Here is a 20,047-nt window from a genome sequence, read left to right on the forward strand (position 1 = left end):
CTTCCCCTAAAGGAACGGTTTCTGTTCGGAAACCTTCTCCAGTCTGGAATAAATCCAAGCCTTTTAGAAAGTGAAAACCAGCTCCCAAATCCGCATGAAGGTGCGGCCCTCATTCCAGCACAGCTGGTAGGGGGCAGGTTACGATTTTTCAAAGATATTTGGATCAATTCGATTCACAGTCTTTGGATTCAGAACATTGTTTCTCAAGGATACAGAATAGGTTTCAAGATAAGACCTCCTGTGAGAAGATTTTTTCTCTCTCGCATTCCAGTAAACCCAGTAAAGGCTCAGGCATTTCTGAAATGTGTTTCAGATCTAGAGTTGGCTGGGGTAATTGTGCCAGTTCCAGTTCTGGAACGGGGTCTGGGGTTTTACTCAAATCTATTCATTGTACCAAAGAAGGAGAATTCCTTCAGACCAGTTCTGGATCTAAAAATATTGAATCGTTATGTAAGAATACCAACATTCAAAATGGTGACTATAAGGACTATTCTGCCTTTTGTTCAGCAAGGGCATTATATGTCCACAATAGATTTACAGGATGCATATCTTCATATTCCAATTCATCCAGATCACTATCAGTTTCTTAGATTCTCTTTTCTAGACAAGCATTACCAGTTTGTTGCCCTTCCGTTTGGCCTAGCAACAGCTCCAAGGATCTTTTTCAAAGGTTCTCGGTGCCCTTCTCTCTGCAATCAGAGAACAGGGTATTGCGGTATTTCCTTATTTGGACGATATCTTGGTACTTGCTCAGTCTTTAAATTCTGCAGAATCTCATACTAATCAACTTGTGTTGTTTCTTCAAAAACATGGTTGGAGGATCAATTTACCAAAGAGTTCTTTGATTCCTCAGACAAAGGTAACCTTTTTGGGCTTTCAAATAGATTCAGTGTCCATGACTTTGTCTCTAACAGAAAAGAGACGCCTGAAGTTGGTTTCAGCTTGTCGAAACCTTCAGTCTCAGTCATTCCCTTCGGTAGCTTTTTGCATGGAAATTCTAGGTCTCATGACTGCTGCATCGGACGCGATCCCCTTTGCTGGTTTTCACATGAGACCTCTTCAGCTTTGTATGCTGAACCAGTGGTGCAGGGATTATACAAGGATATTACAAATAATATCCTTAAATCCCAATGTTCGATCTTCTATGACTTGGTGGTTGGATCACCATCGTTTAATTCAAGGGGCCTCTTTTGTTCATCCAACCTGGACTGTGATCTCAACAGATGCGAGTCTTTCAGGTTGGGGAGCTGTATGGGGATCTCTGACAGCGCAAGGGGTTTGGGAATCTCAGGAGGCGAGATTACCAATCAACATTTTGGAAATCCGTGCGATTTTCAGAGCTCTCCAGTTCTGGCCTCTTCTGAAGAGAGAATCGTTTATTTGTTTTCAGACGGACAATGTCACAACCGTGGTGTATGTCAGTCATCAAGGTGGGACTCACAGTCCTCAAGCTATGAAAGAAGTATCTTGGATACTTGTATGGGCGGAATCCAGCTCCTGTCTAATTTCTGCGGTTCACATCCCAGGTGTAGACAATTGGGAAGCGGATTATCTCAGTCGCCAGACGTTACATCCGGGCGAATGGTCTCTTCACCCAGAGGTATTTCTACAGATTGTTCAAATCTGGGGACTTCCAGAAATAGATCTGATGGCCTCTCATCTAAACAAGAAACTTCCCAAGTATCTGTCCAGATCCAGGGATCCTCAGGCGGAAGCAGTTGACGCGTTGTCGCTTCCTTGGAATTATCATCCTGCCTATATCTTTCCGCCTCTAGTTCTTCTTCCAAGAGTGATTTCCAAAATTCTAATGGAACGTTCGTTTGTACTGCTGGTGGCTCCAGCATGGCCTCACAGGTTTTGGTATGCGGATCTCATTGGGCTGGCCAGTTGCCAACCTTGGACACTTTCGTTAAGACCAGATCTTCTATCTCAAGGCCCATTTTTCCATCAGGATCTCAAATCATTAAATTTGAAGGTATGGAAATTGAACGCTTGATTCTTAGTCATAGAGGTTTCTCTGACTCAGTAATTAATACTATGTTACAGGCTCGTAAATCTGTGTCTTGAAAGATTTATTATCGAGTTTGGAAGACTTACATTTCTTGGTGTTCTTCTCATAAGTTCTCCTGGCATTCTTTTAGAATTCATAGAATTTTACAGTTTCTTCAGGATGGTTTGGATAAAGGTTTATCTGCAAGTTCTTTGAAAGGACAAATCTCTGCTCTTTCTGTTCTTTTTCACAGAAAGATTGCTAATCTTCCTGATATTCATTGTTTTGTACAGGCTTTGGTTCATATCAAGCCTGTTATTAAGTCAATCTCTCCTCCTTGGAGTCTTAATTTGGTTCTGAGGGCTTTACAGGCTCCTCCGTTTGAACCTATGCATTCTCTGGATATTAAATTACTTTCTTGGAAAGTTTTGTTCCTTTTGTCCATCTCTTCTGCTAGAAGAGTTTCTGAGTTATCTGCTCTTTCTTGTGAATCTCCTTTTCTGATTTTTCATCAGGATAAGGCGGTGTTGCAGACTTCATTTCAATTTTTACCTAAGGTTGTGAATTCTAACAACATTAGTAGAGAAATTGTTGTCCCTTCATTGTGCCCTGATCCTAAGAATTCAAAGGAGAGATCTTTACATTCTTTGGATGTAGTAAGAGCTTTGAAATATTATGTTGAAGCTACTAAAGATTTTAGAAAGACTTCTAGTCTATTTGTTATCTTTTCTGGTTCCAGGAAAGGTCAGAAAGCTTCTGCCATTTCTTTGGCGTCTTGGTTAAAGTCTTTGATTCATCATGCTTATGTGGAGTCGGATAAGTCCCCGCCTCAAAGGATTACGGCTCATTCTACTAGGTCAGTTTCTACTTCCTGGGCTTTTAGGAATGAAGCTTCTGTTGATCAGATTTGCAAAGCAGCAACTTGGTCTTCTTTGCATACTTTTACTAAATTCTACCATTTTGATGTTTTCTCTTCTTCTGAAGCAGTTTTTGGTAGAAAAGTACTTCAGGCAGCTGTTTCAGTTTGATTCTTCTGCTTATGATTTCAGTTTTTTTCATTATTTAGATTAAAACTTTTGATTTGGGTTGTGGATTATTTTTTCAGCGGAATTGGCTGTCTTTATTTTATCCCTCCCTCTCTAGTGACTCTTGCGTGGAAGTTCCACATCTTGGGTATCTGCTATCCCATACGTCACTAGCTCATGGACTCTTGCTAATTACATGAAAGAAAACGTAATTTATGTAAGAACTTACCTGATAAATTCACTTTCTTTCATATTAGCAAGAGTCCATGAGACCCACCCTTTTTGTGGTGGTTATGATTTTTTTGTATAAAGCACAATTATTCCAATTCCTTATTTTTGATGCTTTCGCTCCTTTCTTATCACCCCACTTCTTGGCTATTCGTTAAACTGAATTGTGGGTGTGGTGAGGGGTGTATTTATAGGCATTTTGAGGTTTAGGAAACTTTGCCCCTCCTGGTAGGAATGTATGTCCCGTACGTCACTAGCTCATGGACTCTTGCTAATATGAAAGAAATGAATTTATCAGGTAAGTTCTTACATAAATTATGTTTTTTATTCATCATTTTTATTTTCAGAACCGGCTAAAGCAATACTTTAGCTTTGTTATTGCAACTTGAGTTCTACAAATTATTGACCCCCCACTAACAATTACAATTTTTTATTTATGTAATTTAGTTGCCAAAGATTTTGTATTGCATTACTGTTAGTTTTGAAATATGTAGTGTTAGCCTGTGTTTTTATGGATATCCAGGAAAAAAATAAGGGTTGGCACAAGCTATATGGATTGACTGAAATAAAGCATTTTTGTCTTTTGTCCACTTAAATGATTCCTGGTTTATCTGAGCAATGTTTCTTCTGTATTTTTCATCAATAGGCAGTTAATACAAAGTCAAGCACAGCTTGTCTTAGAAGAGAATGAAGTGTTGATGAAACAACTTGAGGTACAACAATCAAAAGCAAAGGACATTCAGAACCGTCACATTCAGGAAGGTGAATACAATATCTGTTATTATTTGCAGCAAGTTCCATTCATTTGCATTAGAGGTGCCTAGCTCTTTGCGAGTTAGATTCAAGTTATTTGTAAATTTGTTTGATGATAAAAAACAAACGATTTAATACATTTGTGCCAACATTAGAACTAACTCATAGAAATACACCTGTTTTCTTAAAGAGACATAAACCCCACATTTTTCTTTCATGATACAGATATAGGAAGAACTTTCTAATGTACTATTTTCAAATTTGCTTCATTCTCTTTGTATCCTTTGTTGAAGAAGCATCAATGCACTATTGGAAGCTAGCTGAACACGTCTGTGAACAAATGAGAAGAGCGATCTGTCTGCAGCAACCAATCTGCAGCTAGCTCCCAGTAATGCATTTCTGCTTTTGAGTCTACATTAGCTAGGTATATTTTTCAATATTTAATGGAGCCCACGGTGTGGAGAAGGATCCTGGCTTGGGAACATGTCTGCACAGCATTGCAATGAATTGGCAGTGGACAATGTCTGCTGCCTTATGATCATTACAACACAATTAACAACTGTGTGAGAGAAGAGCCTGTGAATCGCCCCAAATTAACACGTTCAGGGTGATTTCTATCCACCAACTCACAGGTGGTGGAGTGTGTAAAAAACCTGCTTCTTATATTGCAGAAAGTAGGCACGCATGTGCTCAAAAGCAGCATTAGTACATTGAGCCCAATATGTATTTGCATTGTTATCTTATGCTATCAATTTGAAACTCATTAGAAGTACTGTATGACTTATAAATTATGTTAATATGCAGTAGTGTCTTCTAAAGTGGAATCATTTAAATAAATGCATATTTCTTCTTTTTGTAATTACAGTGTCTCGCATAACAAAGCAACTAATGGTTTTAGAAGCAAAGAATAAGAGTCAAGAAGAAGAACTGTTGGAATCTAAGAAGCAGCAGGAAGCTTTGTATTTTAAGTGTGATGAGCTAAAAGCCAACACAGCTGGAAAAATATCAGTAGACGATCATCTTGCTATGATGGATGAATTAAAAAGGTATGTTTTTTACGTTCTGTAATGGTGGACGCTGAAACAACATTCTGTAAAATAACAAAACCTTTTGATCTGCTTCACTATAATTTCCAAGGACCTTCGCCAAAGCTCATTACTTAGATGATAACCTGGTTCTTGCAAGTTCAAGAGAACAAGCAGAATTCAATCAGGATTAAATTCTTCATTATCTATGTCAGCATTGTCGGCTGTTAAAGAAATGTCACCTACAGCCATCTCAAGATTTGCAGTTTTTAGGGGCTCAGTTTAAGACTATTCAAAACTTTTTCTGCCTCCTAAGAAAAAATAATTAAATTGAAATTTCTGGCCCATTCTCTTCAGTCTCAGGATTATCTACAGGTAAGAGACTGGATGAGCCTTCTGGGAAATCTTTCAGCGACAAATCCTATGGTCTCTTGAGCCCAGAGTCTTTTCCTGAAGCATTGGAGAAAATTGATGCCCTTAAGCCACAAAATTGTTTTCTCAGAGAGCGTAAAATTTTCCCTGGATTAGTGGTAACACACATTTTTTAAGCAGGTTTTCTTCAAGATTCGACTTTTCCGCACGGCTATTGGCTAAGAGGTGGAAATTGCTCCTCTCAGCCAAATAGCAAAGATAGCATTCTGCCGGTGGACTGCCTTAGCAGCTCAGTGTGGCGATCGCTTGGAACAAATAAAGGAGCTTTCAGCATGAAGTATTTTATACTTCATGAATGAAAGTCCCTTTTATCTGTTCCAATGGTAAATACTAGCGTTTCACAAGCGCTAGGATTTACCATCACTTTGAATACAACAGTGTTTACAGACTACATTTTAAGTATGGGCCAGCCAGAAATAGATCTTATGTCTTCTCCAAGCAATCATTAGCTGAATCAGTTTTTCAGTCTATCCATCCAGAAATTTCCAGGAAAAAGATGCGTTATCCCAAAAATGGGATTTTAACCTTACGTGTGTTTCCTTCTGTTTCCAGCATCTCCAGGTTTCTTAAGAAAATCATGAGACAAAGCAAGAGTCATTACAGTTCAGCCTTAGTGGCACAGAAGGCCATGGTTTTTACTGCTACTCAAACTGGCTGTGGATCCACCAAGAAATCTTCCAGTTCTTCCGAATCTCATTTGTCGAGGGCCAGTCTTTCATTCGCATCCTAAATTTCTTACCTTCAGTGTATGGATGCTGAATGGTGCCACCTTCAGATGTTAGGGCTTTTTTAGAGAGCCTTATAGACTTTATGCTCTGGTCCAGGAAGCGTTTTATTTCTTAATTTTGTCATAAAGATTGGAATATATTTGGTGCATGGTGTAAAGATCAGAAACTCTTTTTTGATTTAGAGTTGGACAATATTTTCGAATTTCTATTTCATGGATACCAAAATGGTCTGAGTTTTCAAATCTTAAAAGTTCAAGTTTCAGCCATCTCTGCAATTATTGGTGTTAAATGGGCCATGAATGATTCAATTGGAAAAAATTTTAAGCTATTCTTAATGTCAAACCTCCGTTGCTATTTTTTCCTCCGTGAAATTTATTGGTTTTGTCTGATTTGATGTCGGTCCCTTTTCAACCATGTGTGCTAATTTGTGGTACCTTACTTTGTAAACCACTTTTCTTCTTGTTGTTACTTTGGCAAGACAAGTTTCTGAACTTCAAGCTCTTTTTGTAGATTCACCTCTGTTACTGAGATCTGGTTTGTCCTGTAAATCTTATATACTTTTTTGCAGCATATATTTTGTAGTTCTGTATTTCTTCCCACCCATTATTTACTGCTTTGTGATCTTAATGGGGATCCAATTAAGGACCAAGATACCATGACCAGAACGGCAATTTCTATATCTTGGCCCGCTTATAATTGGATCCTCATTGACCTTCACCACATTTAATAGCCTATTGGATTCATCCTTTGTCCATACCATTGGACATCAATCTAGTAATGGGGGTGTTTGTTAGGGGTTTGCATATATTTGATTCTAGGTGTGCGTAGCCTTTTTCTGTCTGCCCTCTTCAGGGAGGGGGCTTCTTCAAGTCAATGGGGATACAATTATAAGTGCGCCAAGATATAGAAAATGCAGTTTTACACCACCACTCCGATGTAAAATTAGTACAACCCCAATACGAATAGGACTTAATAGCGCTAAATCCTTAATAGCCCTATATATATTTCAATGGAAACATTTGCTACGTTCCTCTCTTTTCAATTTCCTCTTACTTCCTGATCTCCAGTGCGGTACAGGGAACAGCACATTGCAGAAAAGGTAAGTCAGGGCTTAACAAATATATTCTAGGAGTGTAGGAGCCAACCAAAATACTTAGACAGATTTTTTTGTTCTTTAATAAGTGTGTGTGTGTGTTTCTGTTGTGTATGGTGTGTGTGTGTGGTGTGTGTGTGTATATGGTGTGTGTGTGTGAATGGTGTGTGTGTATGTTGTGTATATGGTGTGTGTGTGTGTATATATATATATATATATATATATATATATGGTGTATGTGTGTGTGTGTATGTTGTGTATATGGTGTGTGTGTGTATGGTGTGTGTATGTTGTGTATATATGGTGGGTGTGTGTGTATGTTGTGTATATATGGTGTGTGTGTGTATATGGTGTGTGTGTGTGTGTATATATATATATATATATATATATATAGATAGATATATATATATATATATAGATATATATATATATATATAGATATATATATGCTGTGTGTGTGTGTGTATATGGTGTGTGTGTATGTTGTGTATATGGTGTGTGTGTGTGTATATATATATATGGTGTGTGTGTGTGTGTATATATGGTGTGTGTGTGTGTTTATGGTGTGTGTGTGTGTATGTTTATATGGTTTGTGTGTGTGTATATATATATATTTCTCCAACATTGGTGTGTCCGGTCCACGGTGTCATCCCATTACTTGTGGGATATTCTCCTCCCCCACAGGGAAAGGCAAGGAGAGCACACAGCAAGAGCTGTCCATATAGTCCCTCCCAGGCTCCGCCCCCCCCCCCCCCCCCCCAGTCATTCTCCTTGCCGCTCTGAACAAGTAGCATCTCCTCGGGGATGGTAAGGAGTTTGTGGTATTTAGTTGTAGTTTTTTATTCTTCTATCAAGAGTTTGTTATTTTAAAATAGTGCTGGTATGTACTATTTACTCTGAAACAGAAAGAGATGAAGATTTCTGTTTGTGAGAGGATTATGATTTTAGCAGCAGTTACTAAAATCGTTTGCTGTTTCCACATAGGACTGTTGAGATGAGATAACTTCAGTTGGGGGGAACAGTTTGCAGACTTTTCTGCTCAAGGTATGACTAGCCATATTTCTAACAAGACTGTGTAATGCTGGAAGGCTGTCATTTTTCCCTCATGGGGATCAGTAAGCCATTTTCTTAGTCTCAAACAGAATAAAGGGCTTATTATGGGCTATAAACTGGTAGACACTTTTAGGGGCTAAATCGATTGCTTTATTTAAGTATTATATGCAGTTTGAAGTTGTATTTCACACTTTTATAACATTGGGGAACGTTTTTAGCACCAGGCACTTGTTAAGACACCTTCCCAGTCAGGAAGGGCCTTTCTCTGTAGTAGGCAGAGCCTCATTTTCGCGCCATTACTGTGCAGTTAATTTTGAGTTCAGTACATGCAGCTTCATGTGTGAGGGTCTGGAATCCACTAAAAACGTTCCTAGAAGGCTTCATTTGGTATCATATACCCCCCTGGGATTGGTGAAGTTGCAGCAAAGGCTGTGGCTGGGACTGTAAGGGGGTTAAAATTAAAAACGGCTCCGGTTTCCACATTTTAAGGGTTAACAGCTTGAAAATTGGGGTGCAATACTTTGAATGTATTAAGACACTGTGGTGAAAATTTGGTAAAGATGGGATAATTCCTTCATAGTTTTTCACATATTCAGTAATAAAGTGTGCCCTGTTTAACATTTAAAGAGACAGTAACGGTTTTGTTTTAAAACGGTTTTTGTGCTTTATTAACCAGTTTAAGCCTGTTTAACATGTCTGTACCTTCAGATAGATCATGTTCTGTATGTATGGTAGCCAATGTGGTTCCCCCTTCAAATATAGTGTGATAATTGTGCCATTGCGTCCAAACAAAGTAAGGACAGAACTGTCACAAATTGTAAAGTTGCCCAGGATGATTTCTCAGATGAAGGAAGTAGACATAGTTCTACATCATCTCCTTCTGTGTCTATACCAGTTATGCCCGCGCAGGCGACCCCTAGTACTTCTAGCGCGCCAATGCTTGTTACTATGCAGTAATTGACGGCAGTAATGGATAACTCCATAGCTAATATTTTATCCAAAATGCCAGCATTTCAGAGAAAGCGCGATTGCTCTGTTTTAAACACTGTAGAGCAGGAGGGCGCTGATGATAATTTTTCTGTCATACCCTCACACCAATCTTAAGTGGCAGTGAGGGAGGGTTTGTCAGATGGGGAAATTTCTGATACAGGAAGAATTTCTCAGCAGGCAGAACCTGATGTTGTGACATTTAAATTTAAATTAGAGCATCTCCGCGCATTACTTAAGGAGGTGCTATCTACTCTGGATGATTGTGACAATCTGGTCAACCCAGAAAAATTGTGCAAGATGGACAGTTCCTTGAGGTCCCGGTGCACCCTGATGCTTTTCCGATACCTAAACGGGTGGCGGACATAGTGAATAAGGAGTGGGAGAAGCCAGGCATACCTTTTGTCCCTCCTCCTATATTTAAGAAATTGTTCCCTATGGTCGACCCCAGGAAGGACACATGGCAAACAGTCCCTAAGGTCGAGGGGGAGTTTTCTACTCTAGCCAAGCGCACGACCATTCCTATTGAGGACAATTGTGCTTTCAAAGATCCTATGGATAAAAAATTGGAGGGTTTGCTTAAAAAGATTTTTGTACAGCAAGGTTACCTCCTTCAACCTATTTTGTGCATTATTCCTGTCACTACAGAGGCGTGGTTCTGGTTCGAGGAACTGGAAAAGTCGCTCAGTAGGGAGACTCCGTATGAGGAAGTCATGGACAGAATTTACGCACTTAAGTTAGCTAATTCCTTTATTTTAGACGCCGCTTTGCAGTTAGCGAGGTTAGCGGCAAAAAATTCAGGGTTTACAATTGTGGCGCGCAGAGCGCTCTGGCTAAAGTCTTGGTCGGCGGATGTATCTTCCAAGACAAAATTGCTTAATACCCCTTTCAAAGGTAATACCCCTTTTGGAATTGAAAGAGATTATTTCAGTCATCACTGGGGGAAAGGGCCATGCCCTCCCACAAGATAAACCTTTCAAGGCTAAGAATAAGTCCAATTTTCGTTCCTTTCGCAATTTCAGGAACGGACCGGCTTCCAACTCGGCAGCCTCTAGACAAGAGGGTAACGCTTCCCAGACTAAACCAGCTTGGAAATCAATGCAAGGCTGGAACAAGGGTAAACAGGCCAAGAAACCTGCTGCTGCTACCAAGACAGCATGAAGAGGTAGCCCCTGATCCAGAACCGGATCTAGTAGGGGGCAGACTCTCTTTGCTCAGGCTTGGGCAAGAGATGTTCAGGATCCCTGGGCACTAGAAATAGTCTCTCAGGGTTATCTTCTAGAATTCAAGGAACTACCCCCAAGGGGAAGGTTCCACATGTCTCACTTATCTTCAAACCAAGTAAAGAGACAGGCATTCTTACATTGTGTAGAAGACCTGTTAAAGATGGGAGTGATACTCCCAGTTCCAACTGTGGAACAAGGTCAGGGGTTTTACTCAAATCTGTTTGTAGTTCCCAAAAAAAGAGGGAACTTTCAGACCAATTCTGGATTTAAAAATTCTAAACAAATTTCTCAGAGTGCCATCGTTCAAAATGGAAACTATTCGAACGATTTTACCTACAATCCAGGAGGGTCAATTTATGACTACAGTGGATCTAAAGGATGCGTATCTGCATATTCCTATCCACAAAGATCATCATCAGTTCCTAAGGTTCGCCTTTCTGGACAAACATTACCTATTGTGGCTCTCCCATTCGGACTAGCCACTGCTCCAAGGATTTTCACAAAGGTGCTCGGGTCCCTTCTAGCGGTTCTAAGACCCAGGGGCATTGCAGTGGCACCTTACTTGGACAACATCCTAATTCAAGCGTCGTCTCTTTCAAAGACAAAGGCTCACACAGACATTGTTCTAGCCTTTCTCAGATCTCACGGGTGGTAGGTGAACTTAGAAAAAAGTTCCCCGTCTCCGTCAACAAGAGTCCCTTTCTTGGGAACAATAATAGATTCTTTAGAAATGAAGATTTTCCTGACAGATGTCAGAGAGTCAAAGCTTCTAAACGCTTGTCAAGTTCTTCACTCTGTTCTACGGCCTTCCATAGCTCAGTGCATGGAAGTAGTAGGGTTGATGGTTGCAGCAATGGACATAGTTCCTTTTGCGCGAAATTCATCTAAGACCATTACAACTGTGCATGCTCAAACAGTGGAATGGGGACTATACAGACTTGTCTCCAGTGATTCAAGTAGATCAGAAGACAAGAGACTCACTCCGTTGGTGGCTGACTCAGGATCACCTGTCCCAGGGAATGAGCTTCCGCAGACCAGACTGGGTCATTGTCACGACCGACGCCAGTCTATTAGGCTGGGGCGCGGTCTGGGATTCCCTGAAAGCTCAGGGTCTATGGTCTCGGGAAGAGTCTCTTCTCCCGATAAACATCCTGGAACTGAGAGCGATATTCAATGCTCTCCGGGCTTGGCCTCAACTAGCAAAGGCCAGATTCATAAGATTCCAATCAGACAACATGACGACTGTTGCTTACTTCAACCATCAGGGGGGAACAAGGAGTTCCCTGGCGATGAGAGAGGTGACCAAGATCATCAAATGGGCGGAGGATCACTCCTACCACCTGTCTGCGATCCACATCCCAGGAGTGGAAAACTGGGAGGCGTCAGACCTTTCATCCGGGGGAGTGGGAACTCCACCCGGAGGTGTTTGCCCAGTTGACCTAATTATGGGGCATTCCAGACATGGATCTGATGGCGTCTCATCAGAACTTCAAGGTTCCTTGCTACAGGTCCAGATCCAGGGATCCCAAGGCGACTCTAGTGGATGCATTAGTGGCGCCTTGGACTTTCAACCTAGCTTATGCGTTTCCACCGTTCCTTCTCATTCCCAGGCTGGTAGCCAGGATCAAATAGGAGAAGGCCTCAGTGATTTTGATAGCTCCTGCGTGGCCACGCAGGACTTGGTATGCAGACCTGGTGAATATGTCATCGGCTCCACCATGGAAGCTACCTTTGAGACAGGATCTTCTAGTACAAGGTCCATTCGAACATCCAAATCTAGTTTCTCTCCAGCTGACTGCTTGGAAATTGAACGCTTGATTTTGTCTAAGCGTGGGTTTTCGGATTCTGTGATAGATACTCTGGTACAAGCCAGAAAACCTGTGACTAGAAAGATTACCATAAAATATGGAAAAGATATATCTGTTGGTGTGAGTCCAAGGGATTCTCATGGAGTAAGATTAAAATTCCTAGGATCCTTTCCTTTCTCCATAAGGTTTGGATAAGGGATTATCAGCGAGTTCTCTAAAAGGACAGATTTCTGCTTTATCTGTCTTGTTACACAAACGACTGGCAGCTGTGCCAGATGTTCAAGCTTTTGTTCAGGCTTTGGTCAGGATCAAGCCTGTTTACAGACCCTTGACTCCTCCCTGGAGTCTAAATTTGGTTCTTTCAGTTCTTCAAGGGGTTCCGTTTGAACCCTTACATTCCATAGATATCAAGTTGTTATCTTGGAAAGTTCTGTTTTTGGTTGCTATTCTTCTGCTAGAAGAGTTTCTGAATTATCTGCTCTGCAGTGTAATCCGCCCTATCTGGTGTTCCATTCAGATAAGGTTGTTTTGCGTACTAAACCTGGTTTCCTTCCAAAGGTTGTTTCCAACAAGAATATTAACCAGGAAATAGTTGTGCCTTCTTTGTGTCCGAATCCAGTTTCAAAGAAGGAACGCTTGTTACACAATTTAGATGTAGTCCGTGCTTTAAAGTTCTATTTAGAAGCAACAAAGGATTTCAGACAAACGTCTTCTCTGTTTGTTTGTAGTTTATTCTGGCAAGAGGAGAGGTCAAAAAAGGTACTGCTACCTCTCTTTCCTTTTGGCTGAAAAGCATCATACGATTGGCTTACGAGACTGCCGGACGGCAGCCTCCTGAACGAATCACAGCTCACTCTACTAGGGCTGTGGCTTCCACATGGGCCTTCAAGAATGAGGCTTCTGTTGATCAGATATGTAAGGCAGCGACCTGGTCTTCTCTGCACACTTTGTCCAAATTCTACAAATTTGATACTTTTGCTTCTTCGGAGGCTATTTTCGGGAGAAAGGTTTTGCAAGCCGTGGTGCCTTCTGTTTAGGTAACCTGATTTGCTCCCTCCCTTCATCCGTGTCCTAAAGCTTTAGTATTGGTTCCCACAAGTAATGGATGACACCGTGGACCGGACACACCAATGTTGGAGAAAACAGAATTTATGCTTACCTGATAAATTACTTTCTCCAACGGTGTGTCCGGTCCACGGCCCGCCCTGGTTTTTTAATCAGGTTTGAAGAATTTCTTTCTCTATACACTACAGTCACCACGGCACACTATAGTTTCTCCTTTTTTTCTCCTAACCGTCGGTCGAATGACTGGGGGGGCGGAGCCTGGGAGGGACTATATGGACAGCTCTTGCTGTGTGCTCTCCTTGCCTTTCCCTGTGGGGGAGGAGAATATCCCACAAGTAATGGATTACACCGTGGACCGGACACACCGTTGGAGAAAGTAATTTATCAGGTAAGCATAAATTCTGTTATTTCTCTTGTTAAGTGTATCCAGTCCACGGATCATCCATTACTTGTGGGATATTCTCCTTCCCAACAGGAAGTTGCAAGAGGATCACCCACAGCAGAGCTGCTATATAGCTCCTCTCCTCACTGTCATATCCAGTCATTCTCTTGCAACTCTCAACAAAGATGGACGTAGTAAGAGGAGTGTGGTGTATTATAGTTAGTTTCTTAACTTCAATCAAAAGTTTCTTATTTTTAAATGGTACCGGAGTGTACTGTTTTATCAAAGGCAGCATTAGAAGAAGAATCTGCCTGTGATTTAGTAGTAACTAAGATCCATTGCCGTTCTCACATATTCTGAGGAGTGAGGTAACTTCAGAGGGGGAATGGCGTGCAGGTTTTCCTGCAATAAGGTATGTGCAGTAAACATATTTCTAGGGATGGAATTTGCTAGAAAAATGCTGCTGATACCGGATTAATGTAAGTTAATACTAAATGCAGTGATTTAATAGCGACTGGTATCAGGCTTATTAACAGAGATACATACTCTTATAAAAGTGTAATATAAAACGTTTGTTGGCATGTTAATCGTTTTTATATATGTTTGGTGACAAAACTTATTGGGGCCTAGTTTTTTCTCCACATGGCTGGCTTGATTTTTGCCTAGAAACAGTTTCCTGAAGCGTTCCACTGTTGTAATATGAGTAGGAGGGGCCTATTTTAGCGCTTTTCTGCGCAGCTAAAATTACAGACAGAGACACTCAGCTTCCTTCTGCATGATACAGGACATCTCTGAAGGGCTCAAAAGGCTTCAAAAGTCGTGTTTGAGGAGGGTAACAACCACAGTAGATCTGTGGCAGTTGTTGTGACTGTGTTTAAAAACGTTTTTGTCATTTATTATTCCGTTTTTGGTATTAAGGGGTTAATCATCCATTTGCAAGTGGGTGCAATGCTCTGCTAACTTGTTACATACACTGAAAAAATTTCGTTAGTGTAACTGCCTTTTTTCACTGTTATTTCAAATTTTGCCAAAATTTTTTTCTCTTAAAGGCACAGTAACGTTTTTTATATTGCTTGTTAACTTGGTTTAAAGTGTTTTCCAAGCTTGCTAGTCTCATTGCTAGTCTGTACAAACATGTCTGACACAGAGGAAACTACTTGTTCATTATGTTTAAAAGCCATGGTGGAGCCCCATAGGAGAATGTGTACTAAATGTATTGATTTCATCTTAAACAGTAAAAATCAGTCTTTATCTATAAAAGAATTGTCACCAGAGGGGTCTGTCGAGGGGGAAGTTATGCTGACTAACTCTCCCCACGTGTCGGACCCTTCGCCTCCCGCTCGAGGGACGCACGCTAATATGGCGCCAAGCACATCAGGGATGCCCATAGCGATTACTTTGCAGGACATGGCTGCAATCATGAATAATACCCTGTCACAGGTATTAGCCAGATTGCCTGAATTGAGAGGCAAGCGCGATAGCTCTGGGGTTAGACGAGATACAGAGCGCGTAGATGCTGTAAGAGCCATGTCTGATACTGCGTCACAATATGCAGAACCTGAGGACGGAGAGCTTCAGTCTGTGGGTGACGTCTCTGAATCGGGGAGACCTGATTCAGAGATTTATACTTTTAAATTTAAGCTTGAGAACCTCCGTGTATTGCTTGGGGAGGTATTAGCTGCTCTGAATGACTGTGACACAATTGCAGTGCCAGAGGAATTGTGTAGGCTGGATAAATACTATGCAGTGCCGGTGAATACTGATGTTTTTCCAATACCTAAAAGACTTACAGAAATCATTAGTAAGGAGTGGGATATACCCGGTGTGCCCTTTTCTCCACCTCCTATATTTAGAAAAATGTTTCCCATAGATGCCACTACATGGGACTTATGGCAGACAGTCCCTAAGGTGGAGGGAGCAGTTTCTACTTTAGCAAAGCGTACCACTATCCCGGTTGAGGTCAGTTGTGCTTTTTCAGATCCAATGGATAAAAAATTAGAGGGTTACCTTAAGAAAATGTTTATTCAACAAGGTTTTATTTTACAGCCCCTTGCATGCATTGCGCCTGTCACTGCTGCGGCGGCGTTCTGGTTTGAGGCCCTGGAAGAGGCCATCCATACAGCTCCATTGACTGAAATTATTCACAAGCGTAGAACAATTAAGCTAGCTAACTCATTTGTTTCTGATGCCATTGTTCATTTGACTAAACTAACGGCTAAGAATTCCGGATTTGCCATCCAGGCGCGCAGAGCTCTATGGCTTAAATCCTGGTCAGCTGATGTGACTTCAAAGTCTAAATTACTCAACATTCCTTTCAAGGGGCAGACCTTATTCGGGCCTGGTTTGAAAGAAATTATTGCTGACATTACTGGAGGTAAGGGTCATACCCTTCCTCAGGACAGGGCCAAATCAAGGGCCAAACTGTCTAATTTTCGTGCCTTTCGAAATTTCAAGGCAGGTGCAGGATCAGCTCCCTCTACTTCAAAACAAGAGGGAACTTTTGCTCAATCTAAGCAGGCCTGGAAACCTACCCAGTCCTGGAACAAGGGCAAGCAGGCCAGAAAGCCTGCTGCTGCCTCCAAGACAGCATGAAGGAGCGGCCCCCTATCCGACAACGGATCTAGTAGGGGGCTCTGGAGATTGTTTCCCAGGGATATCGTCTGGATTTCAAAGCTTCATCTCCAAAGGGGAGATTTAATCTCTCACAATTATCTGCAAACCAGATAAAGAGAGAGGCATTCTTACATTGCGTTCAAGACCTACTAGTTATGGGAGTGATCCACCCAGTTCCAAAGGAGGAACAGGGGCAGGGCTTCTATTCAAATCTGTTTATAGTTCCCAAGAAAGAGGGAACTTTCCGACCAATCTTGGATCTCAAGATCCTAAACAAATTTCTCAGGGTCCCATCCTTCAAGATGGAGACTATTCGAACCATCCTACCTATGATCCAGAAGGGTCAATATATGACTACCGTGGATTTAAAGGATGCTTATCTACATATTCCGATACACAGGGATCATCATCAGTTTCTCAGGTTCGCCTTCCTAGACAGGCATTACCAGTTTGTGGCTCTTCCCTTTGGGTTAGCCACGGCACCAAGAATCTTTACGAAGGTTCTAGGGTCCCTTCTGGCGGTTCTAAGACTGCGGGGTATAGCAGTAGCCCCTTACCTAGACGACATCCTGATACAGGCGTCAACTTTTCAAATCGCCAGGTCCCAGACGGACATTGTTCTGGCATTCCTAAGGTCTCACGGGTGGAAGGTGAACGAAGGAAAGAGGTCTCTCTCACCTCTCACAAGAGTTTCCTTCCTAGGAACTCTGATAGATTCAGTAGAAATGAAGATTTATCTGACAGAGGTCAGGTTGTCAAAACTTCTAACTTCCTACCGTGCTCTTTATTCCATTTCTCGTCCGTCAGTGGCTCAGTGTATGGAGGTAATCGGATTAATGGTAGCGGCAATGGACATAGTTCCGTTTGCCCGCCTACATCTCAGACCACTGCAACTTTGCATGCTCAGTCAGTGGAATGGGGATTACACAGATTTGTCCCCTCTACTAAATCTGGATCAAGAGACTTCTCTGGTGGCTATCTTGGGTCCATCTGTCCAAGGGAATGAGTTTCCGCAGGCCAGAATGGACTATAGTAGCGACAGATGCCAGCCTTCTGGGCTGGGGTGCAATCTGGAACTCCCTGAAGGCTCAGGGTTTGTGGACTCAGGAGGAGGCCCTCCTTCCGATAAACATTCTGGAACTAAGAGCGATATTCAATGCTCTTCAGGCTTGGCCTCAGCTATCTGCGGTCAGGTTCATCAGATTTCAGTCAGACAACATCACGACTGTAGCCTATATCAACCATCAGGGGGGAACAAGGAGCCCCCTGGCAATGTTGGAGGTTTCAAAGATAATTCTATGGGCAGAGGTTCACTCTTGCCATCTCTCAGGTATCCATATCCCAGGAGTAGAGAACTGGGAGGCGGATTTTCTAAGTCGGCAGACTTTTCATCCGGGGGAGTGGGAGCTCCATCCGGAGGTATTTGCCCAGTTGATCCAACTTTGGGGCAAACCAGAACTGGATCTCATGGCGTCTCGTCAGAACGCCAAGCTTCCTTGTTACGGGTCCAGGTCCAGGGTTCCCAAGGCAGCGCTGATAGATGCTTTAGCAGCGTCCTGGTCCTTCAGCCTGGCTTATGTGTTTCCACCGTTTCCTCTGCTCCCTCGTCTGATTGCCAAGATCAAGCAGGAGAGAGCTTTGGTGATCTTGATAGCCCCTGCGTGGCCACGCAGGACTTGGTATGCAGATCTGGTGGACATGTCATCCTTTCCACCATGGACTCTGCCACTAAGGCAGGACCTTCTACTTCAAGGTCCCTTCAAACATCCAAATCTAATTTCTCTTCGTCTGACTGCTTGGAGATTGAATGCTTGATTCTATCAAAGCGTGGTTTTTCCGAATCTGTCATTGATACCTTAATTCAGGCTCGGAAGCCTGTCACCAGGAAAATCTATCATAAGATATGGTGTAAATATCTTCATTGGTGTGAATCCAAGGGTTACTCATGGAGTAAGGTCAGGATTCCTAGGATATTATCTTTTCTCCAAGAAGTATTGGAGAAGGGTTTGTCAGCTAGTTCCTTAAAGGGACAGATTTCTGCTCTGTCTATTCTTTTGCACAAACGTCTGGCTGAGGTTCCAGACGTTCAGGCGTTTTGTCAGGCTTTAGTTAGAATCAAGCCTGTGTTTAAACCTGTTGCTCCGCCATGGAGTTTAAATTTAGTTCTTAAAGTTCTTCAAGGGGTTCCGTTTGAACCTTTGCATTCCATAGATATTAAGCTTTTATCTTGGAAAGTTCTGTTTTTAGTAGCTATCTCCTCGGCTCGAAGAGTTTCGGAGTTATCTGCTTTACAATGTGATTCCCCTTATCTGATTTTCCATGCAGATGAGTTAGTGTTACGTACCAAACCTGGGTTTCTTCCTGGTATCTAATAAGAATATCAATCAGGAGATTGTTGTTCCTTCACTATGTCCTAATCCTTCTTCAAAGAAGGAACGTCTATTACACAGTCTTGATGTGGTTCGTGCTTTAAAGTTTTATTTACAAGCTACGAAGGATTTTCGTCAAACATCTGCTTTGTTTGTTGTCTACTCTGGACAGAGGAGAGGCCAAAAGTCTTCGGCAACTTCTCTTTCTTTTTGGCTAAGAAGTATAATACGCTTAGCTTATGAGACTGCTGGCCAGCAGCCTCCTGAAAGAATTACAGCTCATTCTACTAGAGCAGTAGCTTCCACATGGGCTTTTAAACATGAGGCTTCTGTTGAACAGATTTGTAAGGCGGCGACTTGGTCTTCGCTTCATACCTTTTCTAAATTCTATAAATTTGATACTTTTGCTTCTTCTGAGGCTATTTTTGGGAGAAAGGTCTTACAGGCAGTGGTGCCTTCCGTTTAAGTTCCTGCCTTGTCCCTCCTTTCATCCGTGTCCTAAAGCTTTGGTATTGGTATCCCACAAGTAATGGATGAACCCGTGGACTGGATACACCTTTACAAGAGAAAACAAAATTTATGCTTACCTGATAAATTTATTTCTCTTGTGGTGTATCCAGTCCACGGCCCGCCCTGTCATTTTAAGGCAGGTGTTTTTTTTTATTTTTAAACTACAGTCACCAATGCACCCTATAGTTTCTCCTTTTTTTCTTGCTTGTCTTCGGTCGAATGACTGGGGGTGGCAGTTAGGGGAGGAGCTATATTGACAGCTCTGCTGTGGGTGTCCTCTTGCAGCTTCCTGTTGGGAAGGAGAATATCCCACAAGTAATGGATGAACCCGTGGACTGGATGCACCACAAGAGAAATAAATTTATCAGTTAAGCATACATTTTGTTTTTTCCAGAGTATGGTAGAGCTCCCAAGGATTTTTCTCCCAAAGTTAGAAATCTCTTTTATACAGTTTTCGCATGAATGCCTGAGACCCAAGAGTGGCCTCATCAGTAACGCACACATGCAGCTACATACAGGTTTCTATATACTTAAATTGCCCTCTTCCAGCTGATGAGGCCACTCTTGGGTCTCAGGCATTCATGCGAAAACTGTATAAAAGAGATTTCTAACTTTGGGAGAAAAATCCTTGGAAACTTTACCATACTCTGGAAAAAAGGATTCCATATCTGAGAAGCAGGAAAGACACTGATCCATATGGTTAATCTGGAAGCCTACCATATACCAAGAGGATATATAAACACAAAGCGAGTTCATATGC

The 20,047-nt window shown here is 41.8% G+C and overlaps 1 protein-coding gene across 1 annotated transcript in view; it reads left to right on the forward strand.

The window, feature by feature from the left end:
* The window catches only part of CEP89 (centrosomal protein 89), an 805,336-nt gene that overhangs the window by 327,202 nt on the left and 458,087 nt on the right, over window positions 1-20,047 (forward strand). The window contains exons 12-13 of the mRNA XM_053701611.1: window positions 3,890-4,005; window positions 4,862-5,042. Of these exons, the coding sequence (XP_053557586.1) occupies window positions 3,890-4,005; window positions 4,862-5,042 (297 nt within the window). The remainder of the gene's footprint in view (window positions 1-3,889; window positions 4,006-4,861; window positions 5,043-20,047) is intronic.

The sequence above is a fragment of the Bombina bombina genome, chromosome 1 (genome assembly GCF_027579735.1).
Source record: "Bombina bombina isolate aBomBom1 chromosome 1, aBomBom1.pri, whole genome shotgun sequence".
Classification (NCBI taxonomy): domain Eukaryota; kingdom Metazoa; phylum Chordata; class Amphibia; order Anura; family Bombinatoridae; genus Bombina; species Bombina bombina.